At 41.6% G+C, this 19,618-nt stretch overlaps 1 protein-coding gene across 1 annotated transcript; it reads left to right on the forward strand.

Moving 5' to 3' along the window:
* Nucleotides 1–363: 363 nt before the first annotated feature.
* LOC133708679 (leucine-rich repeat extensin-like protein 4) lies at nt 364–2,927 on the forward strand. The gene has a single exon (XM_062134159.1). The coding sequence runs from the start codon at nt 452–454 to the stop codon at nt 2,813–2,815; it is 2,364 nt and encodes a 787-aa protein (XP_061990143.1). The 5' UTR covers nt 364–451; the 3' UTR covers nt 2,816–2,927.
* The last annotated feature ends 16,691 nt before the right edge of the window (nt 2,928–19,618 follow it).

Raw genomic sequence — 19,618 nt, forward strand, 5'->3', positions numbered from 1 at the left:
CAAAAGACTGGCTGACACGTTCTGAGCGGCCATTCAATTACTAGACCCTGTCAAGCTCTTTACACCGATTAATTTAACCAAAAATAAAAAGCTCTAAATCTTTGAGACGTGCCAGCATGTCATGTCGTGATTCCTTTCAACTGCATATGACATACATTTGAAATGTCCCTCATATATTGTTATTTTATTGACCATTATTGAAGCACAGTAAGTGATATCTACTCTCTGGTACAAACACTAGTACTGCGACCCCACCACCACCCAAGGCCAAGTCAGTCCCAGCTCTCAAGTAAAATTTGAAATCATTACCAAAAAAAAAAAATTTGAAATAATTAACCAATAGAATAAGTGAAGGGATTGGTCCGTATTTATAAACAGAGAGCTAGCTAGCATGGGGAGATGAGAGCATGTGAATCTCTGCCATTTCATTTGCTGAATTGCGCCACCACCAATGTCTCGTCTGTCTTTCTTGCTCCTCCTCCTCCTCCTCCTCCTCCTCAACCTCCACATCTGCTACGCTGCTGCTGCTGATGACTCACTCAAATTTGAGAACCCAAGGCTTGCCAAGGCTTACACCGCCCTCCAAGCCTGGAAGTCTGCCATCTTCTCGGACCCATTCAACTTCACCTCGAACTGGAACGGGTCGGACGTGTGCTCCTACATGGGAGTCTTCTGCACCGCCCTCCCCTCAATCGGGCGTGTTGTCGCCGGCATTGACCTCAACCACGCTGACATTGCCGGCTACCTGCCTCCAGAGTTAGGCCTCCTCTCCGACCTCGCTCTCTTCCACATCAACTCCAACCGCTTCTGCGGCGTCGTCCCCACAAGCTTTCGGCGACTAAAGCTGCTCCATGAGCTGGATCTCAGCAACAACCGCTTTGTGGGGAACTTCCCCAAAGTGGTGCTCTCCTTGCCTTCCCTCAAGTACTTGGATCTCCGTTTTAACGAGTTCGAAGGCTCCGTTCCTTCCCAGCTCTTCGACAAGGATCTCGATGCCATTTTCCTCAACGACAACAGGTTCCACTTCGGCATCCCTCAGAATCTCGGAAACTCGCCGGTTTCGGTGCTGGTGTTGGCCAACAATAATCTTGGGGGTTGCATTCCAGGTAGCATCGGTAACATGTGGAAGACGCTCAACGAGATCATTCTGTTGAATGACAATCTCACCGGCTGCTTGCCTCCCCAGATTGGCCGCCTACGCAATCTCACCGTCTTTGATGTGAGCTTCAACCAGCTTCAAGGCCCTCTGCCCTCCGCCTCCATAGCCAAAATGAAGAGCTTGGAGGAGCTGGACGTCGCCCATAACAGATTCACCGGTGTAATACCAGCCAGCATTTGCCAATTGCCAGCCTTGCACAACTTCACCTATTCCTTCAACTACTTCACCGGAGAGGCTCCTGCTTGCACTGCAACTCCTGTCTCTCATAATGGTAGCAAGAACTGCATTCCTGGCAAGTTGGATCAAAGATCTACAAGGGAATGTGCTTCCCCAGCTGCACGTCCCGTGGACTGCAGCAAGCTCAAATGCGGAGGTGGCGGTGGCCGCGGCGGGTCTGTCACAAAGCCGCGCCCTCCTCGGGCTTCAACACCTCCATCGCAAAGAATTCCTGTTCCTAAAGTTGCTCCTCCTCCACCCCCTCCGACTTCAAAGTCATCGCCTTCCACTAGATCACATCCTCCACCGCCAATATCAACACCAACATCACCCCCGCCTTCTTCACCTTCACCGACCAAGTCAAAGCCGCCTTCACCTCCTCCACCACCTACTGAAAAAGTATCACCCAGGACTCATCTTCATGTTCCTCCACCCCCACCGACCCAAAAGGTATCACCAAGTACCCATCTAGCTCCACCTCCCCCCAGTTCGACCCATTTCAACTATTCGTCCCCACCACTGTTACCAGTACCTGCACCAGCTGTACCACCGGTTTACCATGCCTCCCCGCCTGATCATCACTCTCATATAGTGCCTCCATCATTCCCGTCACCATCACCACCACCACCAAGTTATCATTCTTATGCTTCACCACCACCGCCGCCGCCTCCACAACAGTCTGTTGAGATTCCAACTCCTGCCCCACCATCACCACAACACTACTACTCACCTCATGTCCCACCAACAGAAGCTCCAAGCTACCAACATTCTTACAGTTCACCACCTCCACCCCCGTCACCGCCTCCGCCACAGTACTCTTCCCATGTCCCATCTCCAAACTATCATCATAGTCCGGGTTACACTTCACCTCCTCCACCTCCGCCCCCGGCCAATGAACATTATACAAAAGCACCACCACCTTGGCACACTCCCGAGCATTATTCCCCACCCAAAACAGCTGATAGTCCACCTCCGCCCCCGGCCAAGGAACATTATACAAAAGCTCCACCACCTTATTGGCACACTCCCGAGCATCATTCGCCACCCAAAACAGCTGCTAGTCCACCTCCGCCCCCGACCAATGAGCATTATACAAATGCACCACCACCTTGGCACACGCCCGAGCATTATTCACCACCCAAAACAGTTGCAAGTCCACCTCCCCCTCCCCCATCAGCTCCTATTTCACCGACCGAGCCATCACCTTCCCATCCTCTGCCGCCCATAGGCTGTATCATTCCAGCACCAATTCTGCCACCTCCACCAAGCCATCACCACTCACCTCCTCAACAATGGCATCATCCACCACCACCGTCATCGTCGCATCAACAACCTCCTCCACATGGTGAGCCCCCCAAGTTTGGTAACAACCCTCCGCTTCCACCAGTGATTGGAGTCTCATATGCATCTCCTCCTCCTCCTGCAATTCCTTACTACTAATTCCATCAATATTGCTTATTTTCTATTTGACATATATTATTTATATAAGAAAAGAATCACACTTCTTTTGCTGCAAATTTAAATGATCGAGTAGAAATTGAGATTCAGCTCCTATGAATGTATATGTAGTAGCAAGGATCAATATCTCTTGCGTGTACTTTTGTATTCTTCAATATTAAAGTTAATATTTTCAATATTAAAGATTTAGTCGCTTTTTTTTTTGTTACACAGATGAAAATTGAACCTTTTTTTTTTTTTATAGGAATTGAGTGTTAATCTACTAAAAAATAATGTGGTTAGAAGTACACATTGACTGCCTGTGGAGGGCAAGCACTACTTGTATCACTGTAGATGGAATCCTAAAGCTACCTAGAGAGAAGCGTAAGTAATCAGTAACCTGAAGCGTAACTACTAAGAGCAAGTTCACCCGTTGGGTCACCAAGTCACCCACTATTCACTGTTTTTTAGTGTTAATTTCACCCTCTGGGTCACGAGCACAATGTATTTCGTGACCCAGAGAATGAAAATATACACTAAAAAGCAGTGAATAGTAAGTGACCCAACGGGTGAACTTGCTCTAAGGTCTTCATTGAACAATTCAAGAACCAACCCTAATTTATTCTTAAATCTTTGGAATATCCAGCTGCATAGGGGGTTATCCTAGGACTGTAAACTACCCAAATTGGTACATTTTACCCAACAACTTCTGGCTTTAGTTTCTTCTTCTTTTGTTTCCTAGTACTCTTAGGAATCCTAAACTATGCAGCCATAACCAGCTTCTTTGGTTGCAGCTCCAACTTGGTCCTGTTTTTGCTACCAACAAACTTGCCCAACTTCCTCTTCTTGCGTGGAGAAACCTCCAATCTATCGGATTTTGAATTCAAAGCCAGAGAGGGCTCAAAACTAGCTGGACTGGAGTGAAAAGCACCAACTGCTTCAAGCGCTTGGAATATGAATCACAGGTTCCGGCACCAATCTTTTAGAACTTGTTAGAGCATCTCCAATGGAGATGTCAAATTGCTTGTGCCAAATTTGAATTTGAAGGCTGAAGTGTCAATTGTCCTTTTGACAAATTTCTAGATAGGTTAAATTTAAATATTATTTTATTAAAGAATATTTTATTTAAAAAAATTGTTTCTTCTCTATCTCTTGTCTTCGTGTTCAGCACTTCAGCGGTTTAGCCCAACCAATTTTGGGTCTAGTTCAGAAGCTCTCTATCTTATTCTTCTCCTCCTCCTTCTCCTCCTCTCTCTCTCTCTCTTTCTCTCTCTCTCTCGATCTCTCCCTAACTATTCCATATAAGATTTTGGGGGAGGTGAATAACCACAAACAAAAAGCAAACCATCCCAAAACCAAAATTTCCCCCTTTTTATGCTCAGACCAAGATCTGCAAAAAACATCAAAACAGAGAAAGAAAGATCAAAGTTTGAGTCTTTATTAGGAAAGAGCTTGACTTTGCAATAAGGACGGACACAAGCAAAGCCCAATTAATAGAAGAAGTAGAAAGAGATCGAATTATTGGGATTCATTTTGATCTGCTTTTGGGTGTAAGATGTTCTTGATTTTGCTTATCTCCATTAAATCACCAACCCCAAATCTCATATTTAAATTGGACCTTGCGAATATTTGCCAGAAATTCATGAATATTTGCCATAGTTGTTTCTGGTATGGTAGGAAGAAATTGAGATATGAGAATTAGAGAATGATTCATGAAAGGTTTGTCATGAGTGGCTTTGTTCCTGGTCAGACGAAAGAGAGATAGAGGTGAGAACACAGAAGCAAAGAGCGAGAAAAGAAAATTTTGACAGAGTTGGGGAGAACTATCAAATTTGACAGATTGGTTTGATATGTCAAATCCACGCAGGATTTGACAGATCTGTTGGAGTTGGGTTGCTATATCATTTCTTACCGTTGCCTTGTCCATCTACCAAAAGACCTCTCCGTTGGAGATGGTCTTATAGGAGTAAAGACAAAGGTCGTTGACATGCAATGCTGGTCTAAGCCACCAGAAGTTGACTGAGCGAGTATCCTAAACCGCACCACCTGCGGAGCTAAATTCGAGGCACTCGGAATGCAGAACAACATCTGTGTGAGATCTCGGAATTTCAGTTTCCTATTTTTGAAAGGAAAAATAATTTTGAGCTATTTTTAGTTGAATTTCTATTATTTTTAAACTCTTTATAGCTTTGAAAAATTATTTAAATTTTTGGCTTACAAATTTTATCTTTCAAGCTTGTAAACTATACGTCGTTACGAGTTCGTAGGAATTTTTGGAAACTTTTTTGGACACCCGAGCTTCTTTTAATGATTTTTTTTAAGATAGTATTTTCTAAAAGTTATCTAAAAATATAGTTTTGTGGTGCCTTGATCTGGACCGTTCATTTTAATCACCGTTTGATTTGGACCGTCAGATTTGTGTATATATGTGTTAGATCAGCTTGAGAAACATCCGATCTCAACCCTAGACCAGACCCCTCCCGACCCTAAAGCGATGGGTCGGCGACCCGACCGGTTCTCCATCCTCCGGCCACGTCTCAGTAGCGAACTAGTGGCATTTGCTTCGTCTTGACGTCGTTGTCCTCTATGTGGTCTATGTTTTTTCATACGAGCTCCGATGACCAAGAATAGAAGCCAGAAAGTTTTTTGGGTTCGCAGGTCGATTTTCCTATCCCGGCCATGTCGTGGCGTGTCACCAGTGTCAGAAGCTTTCTCACGACCTCACCGACCTATCCATGGTGTTGGTTTGTCCAGATGATAACACATAAGAGAGAATCGAAGCTGGGGAGCTTCGGTGCTTCCGGCAGGTTTTCTTGCTTTTCGGGTGACGTTCGATTTCAACTTAGGTATCAAAGTTGGTTTACTTGTCGAGCTCTACCTCTATGTATATGTTAGTCAAATAGTCACTCTCAACTATAAGGGATATAAGTAATAGTATAGGGATTTAAGAAACGTTGTCGAACCCACGAGGATTGGATTCATTTCTCTAGTTAGTGTGTTCACCTAAGGCAAGTTTAAATATGCAAATGTACAATCACGAACCTAAATTCACAAGAAAATCTAAGCTCATGGTGAGTATGTGCAAGATGGAGTAGTGATTTGATTTTGGTTTTTGAAGATAGTTTTGAATTGAAAACAACTAGATGCTCAAATGTAAACAAAATTACTCTAAACTAAACTAGTGATCTAATGGATGAAAGTTAGGATTTAGATTGTCTACCAATAACCTCCTTTGCAAGTATTGATACAGTTCAATATGAATGATGCTCAATTAATTAACCAATTTCTCTCATTGCATCCCTCTCGGGTATGACAAGAGACATGCTCATTTTGTGATATCAAGTAACCTCTGTTGGGTGTAGTACTTAACTACTTAAGTTATGCATTTCAATCCGGTTAGGTATCTAGTGCAGTACTCTAAGTGCATAAAGTTTGGAGATGAAGAAATCATGCAAACCAACCAAGCTTATCCCTAAGTGACTGTAATTCACATCCCTTACATACACACCTAATGTGTTTTCATGCTTTAACATTCAAAGGTTACCAAGCTCTAAACATTATACCATAACATGGCAAATACACATACTCAAAGTGGTAAAATCTAAGCATACACATTCAACTATTGAACTAGCATGTAGGCATGTTAATCAAAGTTGTATCAAATCATATTATAGCATCAATCCATACAAGATTGGCTAGGGGTCAAAGCCATAGACCCAACAAAGTACTACTCACTCATAATTACATATACTAACTTTATAATCAAATCAAACACCAAAATATAATCTAGAGTAAAAATGATGGAGTTGACTTAGTGGTGTGCCAGATGGTCCCCAAGCTCACGTCTTGGTGGCGATGATGGTGGTAGTGGTGATTCCCTTTCCTTCTTGCTCTTGAAAATTTGATGATAAAAGATAGTGAAGCTTGAATTATGTATTGTGTGAATAGGTGGAGTAGATGAAGAAAATAGAGTGGAAAATTGATTTAGTGGTGGTGGTGTTAATGAAGATAGAGGATAAGAAATGGCGGTGGTGATGGAGGATATAGAGTAGTATGGATTATAAGTTTGGATTTTGGGAGGTGGATATGGAGGTTTTGTGAAGGAGATGGGGAGAGAAAGAAGATGTAATAGGTGGTATGGGTGATGGACTTGCTTGTAGGGGGATGAGATGCTTAAATAGATGGAGAGAGAGGTGTGAAATCATCACTAAAAGCAAAAGGGAGTAGCTATAGCCTTGTAAAAAGCATGGAGGTGGACTATGTGAGTGATGTGTAGGTTTGAGTAGGTAATGATGAGTGAGAGATGATGATTAAACCTAAAACATGATAGATTTTGAAGTGATGATGATGGTGGACTTTTGGGCAATAGAGAGTAGAGATGGTATGAGAAAGATGGAAGAAATGTATGGTTAATTGAATTGGAACAAAAAAGTTTGGAATTTGGTTAAGATAGAATGACGATAAATATTGGATGTAATTGAATAAATGCTATGTTACTCATCCTCCTTGCTCCCCCATGAATATGATTGGAAAATACATGGCACCACCATGAGTGGTGGTGTGCCGCCACTTGTACCGACAAAAGTGGTGGTGCATCGAAAATTTGCCAGAATTTCATTTTTTTCTCCTCTTGTCAAGATTTTCTACAAAACATGAAATTTGATTAATCAACATTAAATTGGACTTTAGAACAAGTAATTTCCATGTTTTAGGACACAAATATATATAAAATAAGGAAATTTTTAAGAATAGTACATGAACTTAAGGTCACTGGGAATTAAGGTGGCCAACGTTTCGAAACTATCACATAAGTACATGAATTTACAAACCCGACACACTTTTAATACATGTCGTCACTAACAACGTTAACACTTATGCCATTATTTATTTTACAAGGGGTAATTTAGTATTTTCGTATCTCTCTCTGAATTTGCATCAGCAGCTCCATCAGAATCAGATCAAACGCCCCAAGAAACAACCTCGTCGTGGAAGAAGAAGAAGAAGAAGACGAGGAGGAGGAATCCGAGGTGGAATTCTTGCAGGTGGAAACTGATTCCTAGACCTTTCTTATCAGCGTGAGAGAGATTCAAATTGTGTTGTAATTACTAATTAGAGAGGGTCAGCGAGAGAGTGAAGTGAAAAAAAAACAATGGCGTCTAAAGCGACTATTTCCTTGTTGTGCTCCTCCTTTGCATCCCATTGCAAAATCTCACCTCCCGCCACAACTTGCCTCTCTCAATTCAACTCCAATCTCACCTTCCTCTTCCTCTCTTCCTCTTCTTCTTTGCAAAAGCTCTCCTTCTCTCATTTATGCAAGTTTATACTCAATTGCTTACAAGCTGATTATAATTGTGTGTTTAGATTGTAGGGCGCCAAATAAACACAACCATTTTGAGATTTGGGTTTTTCAGCATCTTCGAGAAGAAGTTGTGGGTTGGTGAAAAATTGTCAAATTGAGAATGAACTAACATCAAGAAGATGGAGGAACCCAGAAACTCAATTTAGTAGAATCAGTTGATTGGGATTGACCCCAATTCTTGATTTTGCCCGAAGCCACCACTACCACCAAACCCAAAGCCACCACCACAACTTGCCTTAGAATTTTGTACTAGGGAGTATTCGAAGAAGATGGTGAGGAGAGAGAGAACTTGGTGTATAGAGAAGCCTTGGGTGTCCATAGTAATTGCTGGTGTTACATATAAGTTTTTTTTTTCAATCAAACTTGAAGAGACGGATTTGCCCTTACTAATATGCCAAGTGGCATACTTTGTAACGAAGGAGATAACAGAATGTATGAAAACTAAGTCAGGTTTAAAAGTCCATGTACTTATGTGATAATTTCGAAATGTTGGCCAACTCAATTCTTAGTGGCCTTAAGTTCATGTATTGTTCTTAAAATTTTCCCAATAAAATATGATCCAACAGTATACTTGAAATTGATTTGGTTGGGATTTGAAGAATTTGAGTTTTGGAATTTCATATCACTGCGGGTTCACTATTCACAGTGGCGGGATTGGTTTCGCTTCACCCATTTCCAACTTGAATTCATTATTTGAATATGCTTGAATCAAAGAAACATGGAGAATCAGAGGTAACCTGAAATTGGTTGGTGCTATTAATGAACACAGTTGTTGTGTTTCATATGCTCGATTTATTTTGAATATCAGTTAAATTTCAGTGAGATATTGCAGAATTGGAATTGGCGTTGAATTGGAAATTTGGGATTTATGTCTACAACGGGTTACTATTCAGAGTGGCATGATGGTTGGTGGTTGTTCATTTTTGAGTTTGGTTTTTGATTATGTGGAAACCTTTATTCATATTGTGAGGCATACAACTGTGAGATTCGTTTTAGCGTTGGCAGCTTAATTTGGTTGGAAACTACATCAACTTGATGTCAAAAATGTCTTCCTGCATGACATACTGAAAAAGGAGTATATATGTACAGCCACCTGGTTTTGAAGATCCTCAGTTGCTACACATGTTTGTAAATTTGAAAAAATCATTCTATAGTCTGAAACAAGCACGAAGGGCATAGAATGAAAGCTTTACTTCTCATCTTCCTCTATTGGGTTTCAAACCTTCCAATTAAGATCCTTCCTTGTTAGTCAAATAATCTGGTAACAACTATATATGTTTATCTTCTTTTATATGTGGATGATATAATTATCACTTGATATAACCAACTATTCAATCTATTAAGGATGCATTGCAATTGGAGTCTGATAAAAAGGATTTGAGGCCTTTACATTGTTTCTTGAGATTACTAATAACATACTTACCTGATGGTCCGATCTCTTTATTTCTCAAGGTAAGTATGTTACGGATATCTTGGATAAAGCTGGTATGACTGATTACAACACCAACATTACACTTTGTCTACTACACTCTAAGCTACTTAAGAATGAAGGTGCACCATTTATTGATGTAAAAATATATAGAAGCATAGTTGGTTGTCTTTAATACCTCACTTTTAGAAGGCCTGACATTGCATATAGTAGTGTAGACTCCATTTGTTAGTTTTATGCAGTCATCCACATATATTCATTTTTTGGCTATAAAGCGTATCTTTAGGTATCTAAAAAGGTACATTGAACTATGGAATCACTTTCAGGGTTGCTCCCCTTGTTTGAGAGCTTAAATTGACTTAAACTGGGGAAAAATACGAGATCGATCAAAGCTCTTATTTGGAATCTTATTTATGAGATTTTAGTGTATGCACGTGGTATCAAGGGGTCGGTGATGGGTAGGCTTCTTGTGTTGCCCTATCTGCCTGGTGTGTCTTCCACATTTAGAAGTCACTTATTATTAAGAATATCATAGTTTTATTGGTATGACCCTAACCTTTGCAGGAATTGAAATTCATGATGAGTCTCTTTTATGCAAAAAAGACATGGTCTCACCTATGTGATCGACGCATCATATTCACTATACATGGTACATTTATTTTATTACATATATGATTGAAGCTTGCAAAAATCAAAGAGAGATTCTCATTAGGGAGAGCATTCAAAATTATGCTACTTAGCACATATGTGCGTTTGTAATAACCGGATTTTTTATAATTAATCAAAAGCAAGGAACATGATCATTTCATTCTTTACCTTTCATGATGATTGTCGATTAGAGCACTATGAATTGTTGCCGACACTCGATCGACCGACAGCAGAAACTTAATTCCTTTCCTCTCTATTTCTCTCTCGTTCTCTCTCTCGTTTCCTCTCGTCACAGTCGAAGAAACAAAACAGAGCTTTGTTCATCGTGCTGCACCGTCCACCACAGACCACCAAACAACCTCAGACCACCTTCCACGGCTTCGCCTCGACCTTGCGCAGCTACCGGAGGTAACCTTGCGCGGCGGCACGGCCGGCAGCGACGGCGGCGACCCCGAGTCCGGTTTAGCTCGTTTTCGTTCCAAACTCGATATCTCGAGCTACAGAGCACCATTTCACTTGATTCTTGGCTCATTGAGCTCGCCTCATCTTCCTATACAAGCACCAAGAAGGATCGGAACTGGATCGAACGTTTTCACGTTCGTCGGAGCTCGACCCGTGCGGATCGAACAACCAACCTTCGGATCAAGATATCTCGAGCTATACACGATCGTTTCTTGTGATTCTTGGCTTGTTGAGTTCATAAGGAAGTTCTGAACAATTCTCCAGAAGGGATCGAGGCGTGAGGTTGTAATTTTCACGTCGATTTTGGAGCTCGCCGGTTTCTGGAAAAATTCCGGCCACCGACTGGTTTTTGGTACATTTCGATCCCTTCCTGTCATTTTTGGTCTTGTGCTAGTTATGAAAAGTGTCCAGAATGAGAAAACGAAGGGGACAAGCACAGCCCCGATACCAATTGTGGTGGTCGGCGGTGGCTCTGTCCCTAACTCCGGCGGCCCTTTCCGGCCACCTCCGGAGGTCAAAAATTTAGTTTCTGTCCATTTTATGATTCTATGTTTCGATACGATCATTTCGGCGTATTATACGCATTTTTCGGTTATCGTATGAATTAGTTATGAATTTTGAGATTTCGATCGATTTCGATCGTTAGATTTATGATCTGTGGAATTAGGACCGTCAGATGAACCTATAATTTTGATATGATGATCGTATGACTGTCCCGGTGACTTTGTGAGGTCACGGGCGAAGATCCGACCGTTGGATCTTCGTATAATTGAGAAATGGTGATTCGGAAGGCGATTCGTGAGAATCCGACCGTCAGATTTTCATATAATTTTGTGGAGATGTTTGTAAGGATGATTCGAGAAGATCTGACCGTTGGATCTTCGTGATAATATTGGAGGATGATCCTAAGGGCGATCCGTGAGGATCCGACCGTTGGATCATCATATAATTTCGATCCGACCGTTGGATTTCTGTATATGTGTGGTTTATGAATGATTGCTAAGTTAAGATCGTGTTTGACTAGGTGGTTGATGGATTGATTGGTGAACGATTTCGGATCGTTGTTTTGAGCTGTTAAGAAGACGCAGCGGGAATTTAGAGGTGAGTAAACCTCACGTGGTTCATATTACGAACCGAATAAATTTAATTACCTTATTTTGTCGTAATTGCGTGAAAATATTTATGGAATAAATATTTGTTTTAAAATCATATGGACTTGATCAACTACGGTCCATGGGTAAGTAAAATGATTTTTACTATACAAATGAATTTCTCGGTTTTATTGCATGTGAACTATAGTTGGTATTAGTGATTATCCCTGAGCGGATAATTACGTATATATATACTTACGTGATTATATGAGAATGGTGTGACATTGAAGAGTGTGGAATTGGGATGATTAAATTATTATGAATTGACATGTGACTTACCATAATTATATGTGATGAACATGATTGATGAGTTCTTGTTAATATTCATGATTTACATTGGAGGATGTATAGAGTTAGAGAATGTAGGGTTCTGAGGATGAGGTGTCCGAAGTTCGACGGTTAAGGATAACCGGAGTGTTTGTGTGCTGAGGACGGGGATGTCCAAGGTGCGACGGTTTATTATTAACCGAAGTTGTGTGCTGAGGACGGGGATGTCCAAAGCGCGACGGTTTATTATTAACCGAAGTATATGGTGCTGAGGACGGGGATGTCCAAAGCGCGACGGTTTATTATTAACCGAAGTATGTCGCATTACTTGCACCTAGGCCAAGGTGACTGGTAGCGATGTGGTTAGAGCTCTAACGTGCTGTTGGGATGGACCAAAGTGGTGTTATGTGGGTTGGGTTTTTGCAGGACCAGTGTGGTGTATTGTGATTTGAGGATTGTGAAAATGTATTCCTTGTGGTTTTACATGAGTGGTTTGATGTCTCTTTGCAGACGTAATACTGTTGAATTTTACTTGAACTGAAATTTAATAAATCAACAGTTCTTTCTTTTTACTCATACGGGCTGTCAAAAGCTTACCGGGTTTTGTGTTGTTGCAACTCCCGGTACACTATTCAAATTGTGTAGCGGGTAATCCTACAGGTCAGGAGAACCAGGACGGTGATCGGGCTGCTTAGAGTAGTGTTATGTGAATTACAGCATTATATTGTGAAGTTTGTTATGCTCATTTGAGCTTTACAATTTTACTTTGTAAGAGTGAATTGTAATAATTAACTCGAGGTTTTCGAGTTTTGTGTCGAGTGGCGAGTGGTGTGTTTGTTTCTGAGAAAAAAAAATTAGGAACGTTATTTGTATTAATTGTTTATTCATGTTTCGGATTTGAATTGGTTATTCAAAATTCGGGGCGTGACAGTTTGGTATCAGAGCGTAAGGTACATATTTGGTGATAATCAGTACTCCCCGAGTGATGGCCCGTCTGCAGCGGATCCCCATCATATACTCTTCGGTACTGGTATAATCATTGGGTATGTCTTAGTATGGGGTCTAGACAGCGTGTATGTCTGTAGGACGGTAGAGTTGTCTTCTAAGTTCGTATTAGAATAAGTTTAGTTTCCGCAGGTTGTAATCTTCGAGGAATAGAGACCTCTAGATTTAACTCTGATGAGTCGGTGAGATTTGTTTTATGGAAGTGAGGTCCTTTTGGATGTTGAAGTGTTTGGTTGAAGGCATGATGTTGACCTATGCACGTACCTAGTGTGGATACGAGTATGAATTGTTATAAATTTTGTCTTCTTAAGTTGGACGTACAGATGTTTAGATGGGGTGTACGTATCAAGGATTAGATATCTTGTTTTATAAAGAGACGTCTTAGTGGAGTTTTGGTAATTGACATGTGATACGTGATTAAAGTGACTCTGAGGCAATTATGCTGACCTTGTGTGAGATTGAATTCTTAGTGTAGACTAAGAAGGTTGTGTGGTGATTTTATATACACTACGTGATGAACTTTTAGAAGGAAAAGTTATGAGTAAAAGTATGGGTTTTTCCCTGATGTCTATAGCAGACTTGTGCATATGGCAGCCTTGTGGTGGTGCCAGTAGTGTTTATTTTATAACAGTTTTTATGGCAGTGCTTGTAGTGCTTTAGTGGTAGTTGTGTGATGTAACCATTTGATAGAACTCACCTTGGTTAGGGTGTTAGCCATTGAACAGGATTCTTGACTCTGTGGTTTGGGAAGAGATTGATATAAATTTTTGAGTGTAGTGAGGTAATTTGGAGATACTTAGGTTATCTATAAGGAGGGTGGTGGAGTTTGTTATCGAGGTGATACCAGGTTAGATACCTATATTAATGTCGCTTTATTGGATGAAACTGAACTTAAGGAGTTGAAGGTTCAAGGTGAGAGTTTACTTGAGTAGAGATTCATTAGAGCTAGTATTTTTCCATGATGGTACTGTATTGAGAAAGAAGAAGAATGTGGCTATGTTCCTTCTTTAAGGTGAAACATGACCATGATTAGATTTGGTACTAAGGATATGAATTATCGATAATGACTTGGAGCGAATTTGTAGCATTCTTTTGAGACATGTACTTTCCTGCCCAGTGAAGGATATGTTAGTGTTCTAGTTCTAAGGATCACGAGCATAAGAGGTGTTAAGTTTGGTGCTCTATAGGTGTTTCTGAATGGGAAGTGTTTAGCTTTATTAATCCCTGAATTCTAGCGACGAAATTGTTTGTGTTTGGTTTGACTCAGAGGATGCTAGCTAGACCTCTGTGCAACTTAATTGATTGTTTGTGATAAATCATTATGATTGATGTGTGCAGCAGAGTTGTCAATGGTTTTGAAAATTGTATTGGGTGACCAAGGTTGATCCTTGGTGTTGTTGATGGTTTAACAAAAAGAAGAAACGACATGCATGCAATCTTATTGATTTTATATTACAAAAGGGAAAACGAGCACTATGCTATGCTAAGCCTAGTCAGCAGCTCCAGATGGATTGAGGCTGAGCTCAAGAGAAACGTTAGAGCCACTGTGGTAACCGCCTGAGCCACCAGAATAGTAACCAAATGCGCTACCTTCCTCGGAAGTAGTCTTCGGGTTACCAAAGACGTCCTCGCCGTGCACGGGGAACAGAGGAAGAGTTTCAACCTCCTGGTGATCTCCTCCTCGTTGTTGCAGGGATGTTTGTCCTCCTGTTGTGCCAAAAGAGTTGTACTGGTATTAGTGTTGAAGTGTGAGGAAGAATTTGAAACAAAATTTAAATCAAGAAATCTTTCATTACCAGTAGAATAGGTGGAACCAAAGTTGAGATCAATGGATCTACCATCATCAGTAGAACTAGTGGACCCAAAATTGATGTCGATGGATCCACCAGCTGGCCCAAAATTGATGTCGATGGATCCACCAGCACCAGTAGAACCAGTGGACCCAAAATTGAGATCGATGGATCCACCAGTACCAAGAGAACTAGTTCCCATGGGCACTGGAGCAGCCTGATTACACCTATTCATCTGCTTCTCTCGAGCCCTGACGTTCTGGAACCAAAAGTAAATGTTCTTACCCTCAACATGTCCATACTGGTTCAGCTGGAGGCAGATCTCGTGAATGTGCTCTGTAGATGGGCACTTAAATCCCTTGACGTAGTAAAGATCCTTGAGGATTCTTATTTGTTCTGGAGTAGGAATCCATCTGGTACGGCTTCGCCAGAAATCCATGTTGGCACTACTTCCAGCTGCTTGGGTGTTTCCTCCCTCCTCTGTTGGTTGCTGTTGTTGTGGTTCCATTTGTTGCGGGGTTTGGAGCTCCATTAGTTGCAGAGTTCGTGGCTCTTGGGTCATGAGGTGAGAGGATGTGAATATCGAGGAATACATGGTTTAGTGTTTGAGGGAGATTTTGTTAGAAGGATTGGAGTTGTTGAACTGGTGATTGGAGATCTGAGATTCTCAGAGGAAAGATGAAATCGAATCTTCAAATGGGAGAGAAGATCAGAAGAGAAGGATTGAAATTGATGAAGAAAGGATTTGAGTTTCGAGAGGAAGACTGCAGAGTTTGAGAGAGAATGGCTGGGGAAAAATTCTTTTCTTTGGTGTGAACAGTTTTTCTCCAGGATGCACCTATTTATAGAACGAGGTGAGCAGATCTCCACCGTTGGATGGACGATCTCTGAGATTCAATCTACGCGTTGGATTAAAGTCATCCGAAAACCCGGAAAAGTTGTTGGCGCGTGGAGAGCGTGTAAGGGGACAGGCCGAACCTCGAGACGCTGTGGCAGACAGCTTTAGCCGAAAGTGATTTGCTTTCCGTAAATCACGGAAGAGACGTGTCGTGGCACGTGGAGTGTACCGACAGTTTGTTGTTATTCTATCGCTTATGATAGAATAAATAAAAGAAGTTGCATGGATAGTAACGAGAGCAGCTGGTGCTCTAGTGGTTGAAGAGCAAGGCTCTTGTACAAGAGGTCAGAGGTTCGAACCTTGCCTCTCGTTTATTTTTATTATGTTCGCTTATGACATAATAAGTATAACATTTGTACACATTATATTAAGCACAGCTTGTGCTCCAGTGGTTGGGGGAAAAAGGTTTCGTGCGGCAGGTTGAGGTTTCGAACCTTGCCTTCCCTGTTATTTTATTTATGTCGCTTATGACATAATAAATATAACACGTGAGCATATATTAATGAAGGCAGCTCTTGCTTCAGTGGTTGGGAGCAAAACCTTCGTGTTCGAGGTCGGGAGTTCGAACCTTACCTCTTACAAATATTTTTGGATCTCGTATATGCTTGATATACATACGTATATACGGTCTGTACGGTATGCATACGTATATACGGTTGTACAGTATGCATACGTATATACAGTCTGTATGGTATGCATACGTATATACGGTATACCTACGGTATGTACAATTTCATACCGTAGCCGAGCTAAAAAGTTGTGGGCCAAATAGTAAGCCCAAATGTTAGGCCCGATTTGTAGGCCTAAATAGTGAGCCCAATTGTTCGGCCCGAATAGTAGGCCCAAATGTTAAACCCAAATTGGTTTGGGCCGGTTCGAAATGTAGATGGTTCGGTTCTTCGGCCCAATTGGCCAGCCCTAATGCTTAGCCAAGGATTGAGCAAGCCCAAGTCATCGTCACTGGGTGACATATTTTATTGGCGTGCTTTTGGGGATGATTTGTTTTGAGTGATGCTAATTGAGTAGCGAAACGCTTTGTGGGAGTGTTTACTGTGCTTGTATGCCAGTACAGGGTGAAGATCTATGTGAGGATCTATGAGATAATCTCTGTGAAGATCTAAGTGATGATCTATGTGATGATCCATGTGATGATTTTGTGTAATTGATGTGGAGTGATGTTGAGCAGTTGTGTTGTGAGTTTACGTTTGTGATGAAAGGATTTAGTGGCCATAGGAATGTATTTTTATACAAAGGGCTGAGGCTTTGTAGATTACTACAGATTTGGAAAAGATGGAGATTCTATAGTTAGAGTCTGACATGAGAGTGAAGTATCCACAGCTCTTTGTGGAATTGGGTGCTTGAATTTCGGGACGAAATTCGTTTAAGGGGGGTAGATTGTAATAACCGGATTTTTTATAATTAATCAAAAGCAAGGAACATGATCATTTCATTCTTTACCTTTCATGATGATTGTCGATTAGAGCACTATGAATTGTTGCCGACACTCGATCGACCGACAGCAGAAACTTAATTCCTTTCCTCTCTATTTCTCTCTCGTTCTCTCTCTCGTTTCCTCTCGTCACAGTCGAAGAAACAAAACAGAGCTTTGTTCATCGTGCTGCACCGTCCACCACAGACCACCAAACAACCTCAGACCACCTTCCACGGCTTCGCCTCGACCTTGCGCAGCTACCGGAGGTAACCTTGCGCGGCGGCACGGCCGGCAGCGACGGCGGCGACCCCGAGTCCGGTTTAGCTCGTTTTCGTTCCAAACTCGATATCTCGAGCTACAGAGCACCATTTCACTTGATTCTTGGCTCATTGAGCTCGCCTCATCTTCCTATACAAGCACCAAGAAGGATCGGAACTGGATCGAACGTTTTCACGTTCGTCGGAGCTCGACCCGTGCGGATCGAACAACCAACCTTCGGATCAAGATATCTCGAGCTATACACGATCGTTTCTTGTGATTCTTGGCTTGTTGAGTTCATAAGGAAGTTCTGAACAATTCTCCAGAAGGGATCGAGGCGTGAGGTTGTAATTTTCACGTCGATTTTGGAGCTCGCCGGTTTCTGGAAAAATTCCGGCCACCGACTGGTTTTTGGTACATTTCGATCCCTTCCTGTCATTTTTGGTCTTGTGCTAGTTATGAAAAGTGTCCAGAATGAGAAAACGAAGGGGACAAGCACAACCCCGATACCAATTGTGGTGGTCGGCGGTGGCTCTGTCCCTAACTCCGGCGGCCCTTTCCGGCCACCTCCGGAGGTCAAAAATTTAGTTTCTGTCCATTTTATGATTCTATGTTTCGATACGATCATTTCGGCGTATTATACGCATTTTTCGGTTATCGTATGAATTAGTTATGAATTTTGAGATTTCGATCGATTTCGATCGTTAGATTTATGATCTGTGGAATTAGGACCGTCAGATGAACCTATAATTTTGATATGATGATCGTATGACTGTCCCGGTGACTTTGTGAGGTCACGGGCGAAGATCCGACCGTTGGATCTTCGTATAATTGAGAAATGGTGATTCGGAAGGCGATTCGTGAGAATCCGACCGTCAGATTTTCATATAATTTTGTGGAGATGTTTGTAAGGATGATTCGAGAAGATCTGACCGTTGGATCTTCGTGATAATATTGGAGGATGATCCTAAGGGCGATCCGTGAGGATCCGACCGTTGGATCATCATATAATTTCGATCCGACCGTTGGATTTCTGTATATGTGTGGTTTATGAATGATTGCTAAGTTAAGATCGTGTTTGACTAGGTGGTTGATGGATTGATTGGTGAACGATTTCGGATCGTTGTTTTGAGCTGTTAAGAAGACGCAGCGGGAATTTAGAGGTGAGTAAACCTCACGTGGTTCATATTACGAACCGAATAAATTTAATTACCTTATTTTGTCGTAATTGCGTGAAAATATTTATGGAATAAATATTTGTTTTAAAATCATATGGACTTGATCAACTACGGTCCATGGGTAAGTAAAATGATTTTTACTATACAAATGAATTTCTCGGTTTTATTGCATGTGAACTATAGTTGGTATTAGTGATTATCCCTGAGCGGATAATTACGTATATATATACTTACGTGATTATATGAGAATGGTGTGACATTGAAGAGTGTGGAATTGGGATGATTAAATTATTATGAATTGACATGTGACTTACCATAATTATATGTGATGAACATGATTGATGAGTTCTTGTTAATATTCATGATTTACATTGGAGGATGTATAGAGTTAGAGAATGTAGGGTTCTGAGGATGAGGTGTCCGAAGTTCGACGGTTAAGGATAACCGGAGTGTTTGTGTGCTGAGGACGGGGATGTCCAAGGTGCGACGGTTTATTATTAACCGAAGTTGTGTGCTGAGGACGGGGATGTCCAAAGCGCGACGGTTTATTATTAACCGAAGTATATGGTGCTGAGGACGGGGATGTCCAAAGCGCGACGGTTTATTATTAACCGAAGTATGTCGCATTACTTGCACCTAGGCCAAGGTGACTGGTAGCGATGTGGTTAGAGCTCTAACGTGCTGTTGGGATGGACCAAAGTGGTGTTATGTGGGTTGGGTTTTTGCAGGACCAGTGTGGTGTATTGTGATTTGAGGATTGTGAAAATGTATTCCTTGTGGTTTTACATGAGTGGTTTGATGTCTCTTTGCAGACGTAATACTGTTGAATTTTACTTGAACTGAAATTTAATAAATCAACAGTTCTTTCTTTTTACTCATACGGGCTGTCAAAAGCTTACCGGGTTTTGTGTTGTTGCAACTCCCGGTAC

The sequence above is a fragment of the Rosa rugosa genome, chromosome 5 (assembly GCF_958449725.1).
Source record: "Rosa rugosa chromosome 5, drRosRugo1.1, whole genome shotgun sequence".
NCBI classification, from domain to species: domain Eukaryota; kingdom Viridiplantae; phylum Streptophyta; class Magnoliopsida; order Rosales; family Rosaceae; genus Rosa; species Rosa rugosa.

Excerpts from the sequence above, each read along its gene's own strand:
- LOC133708679 (XM_062134159.1), top strand. The coding sequence starts at position 452 with ATGTCTCGTCTGTCTTTCTTGCTCCTCCTCCTCCTCCTCCTCCTCCTC.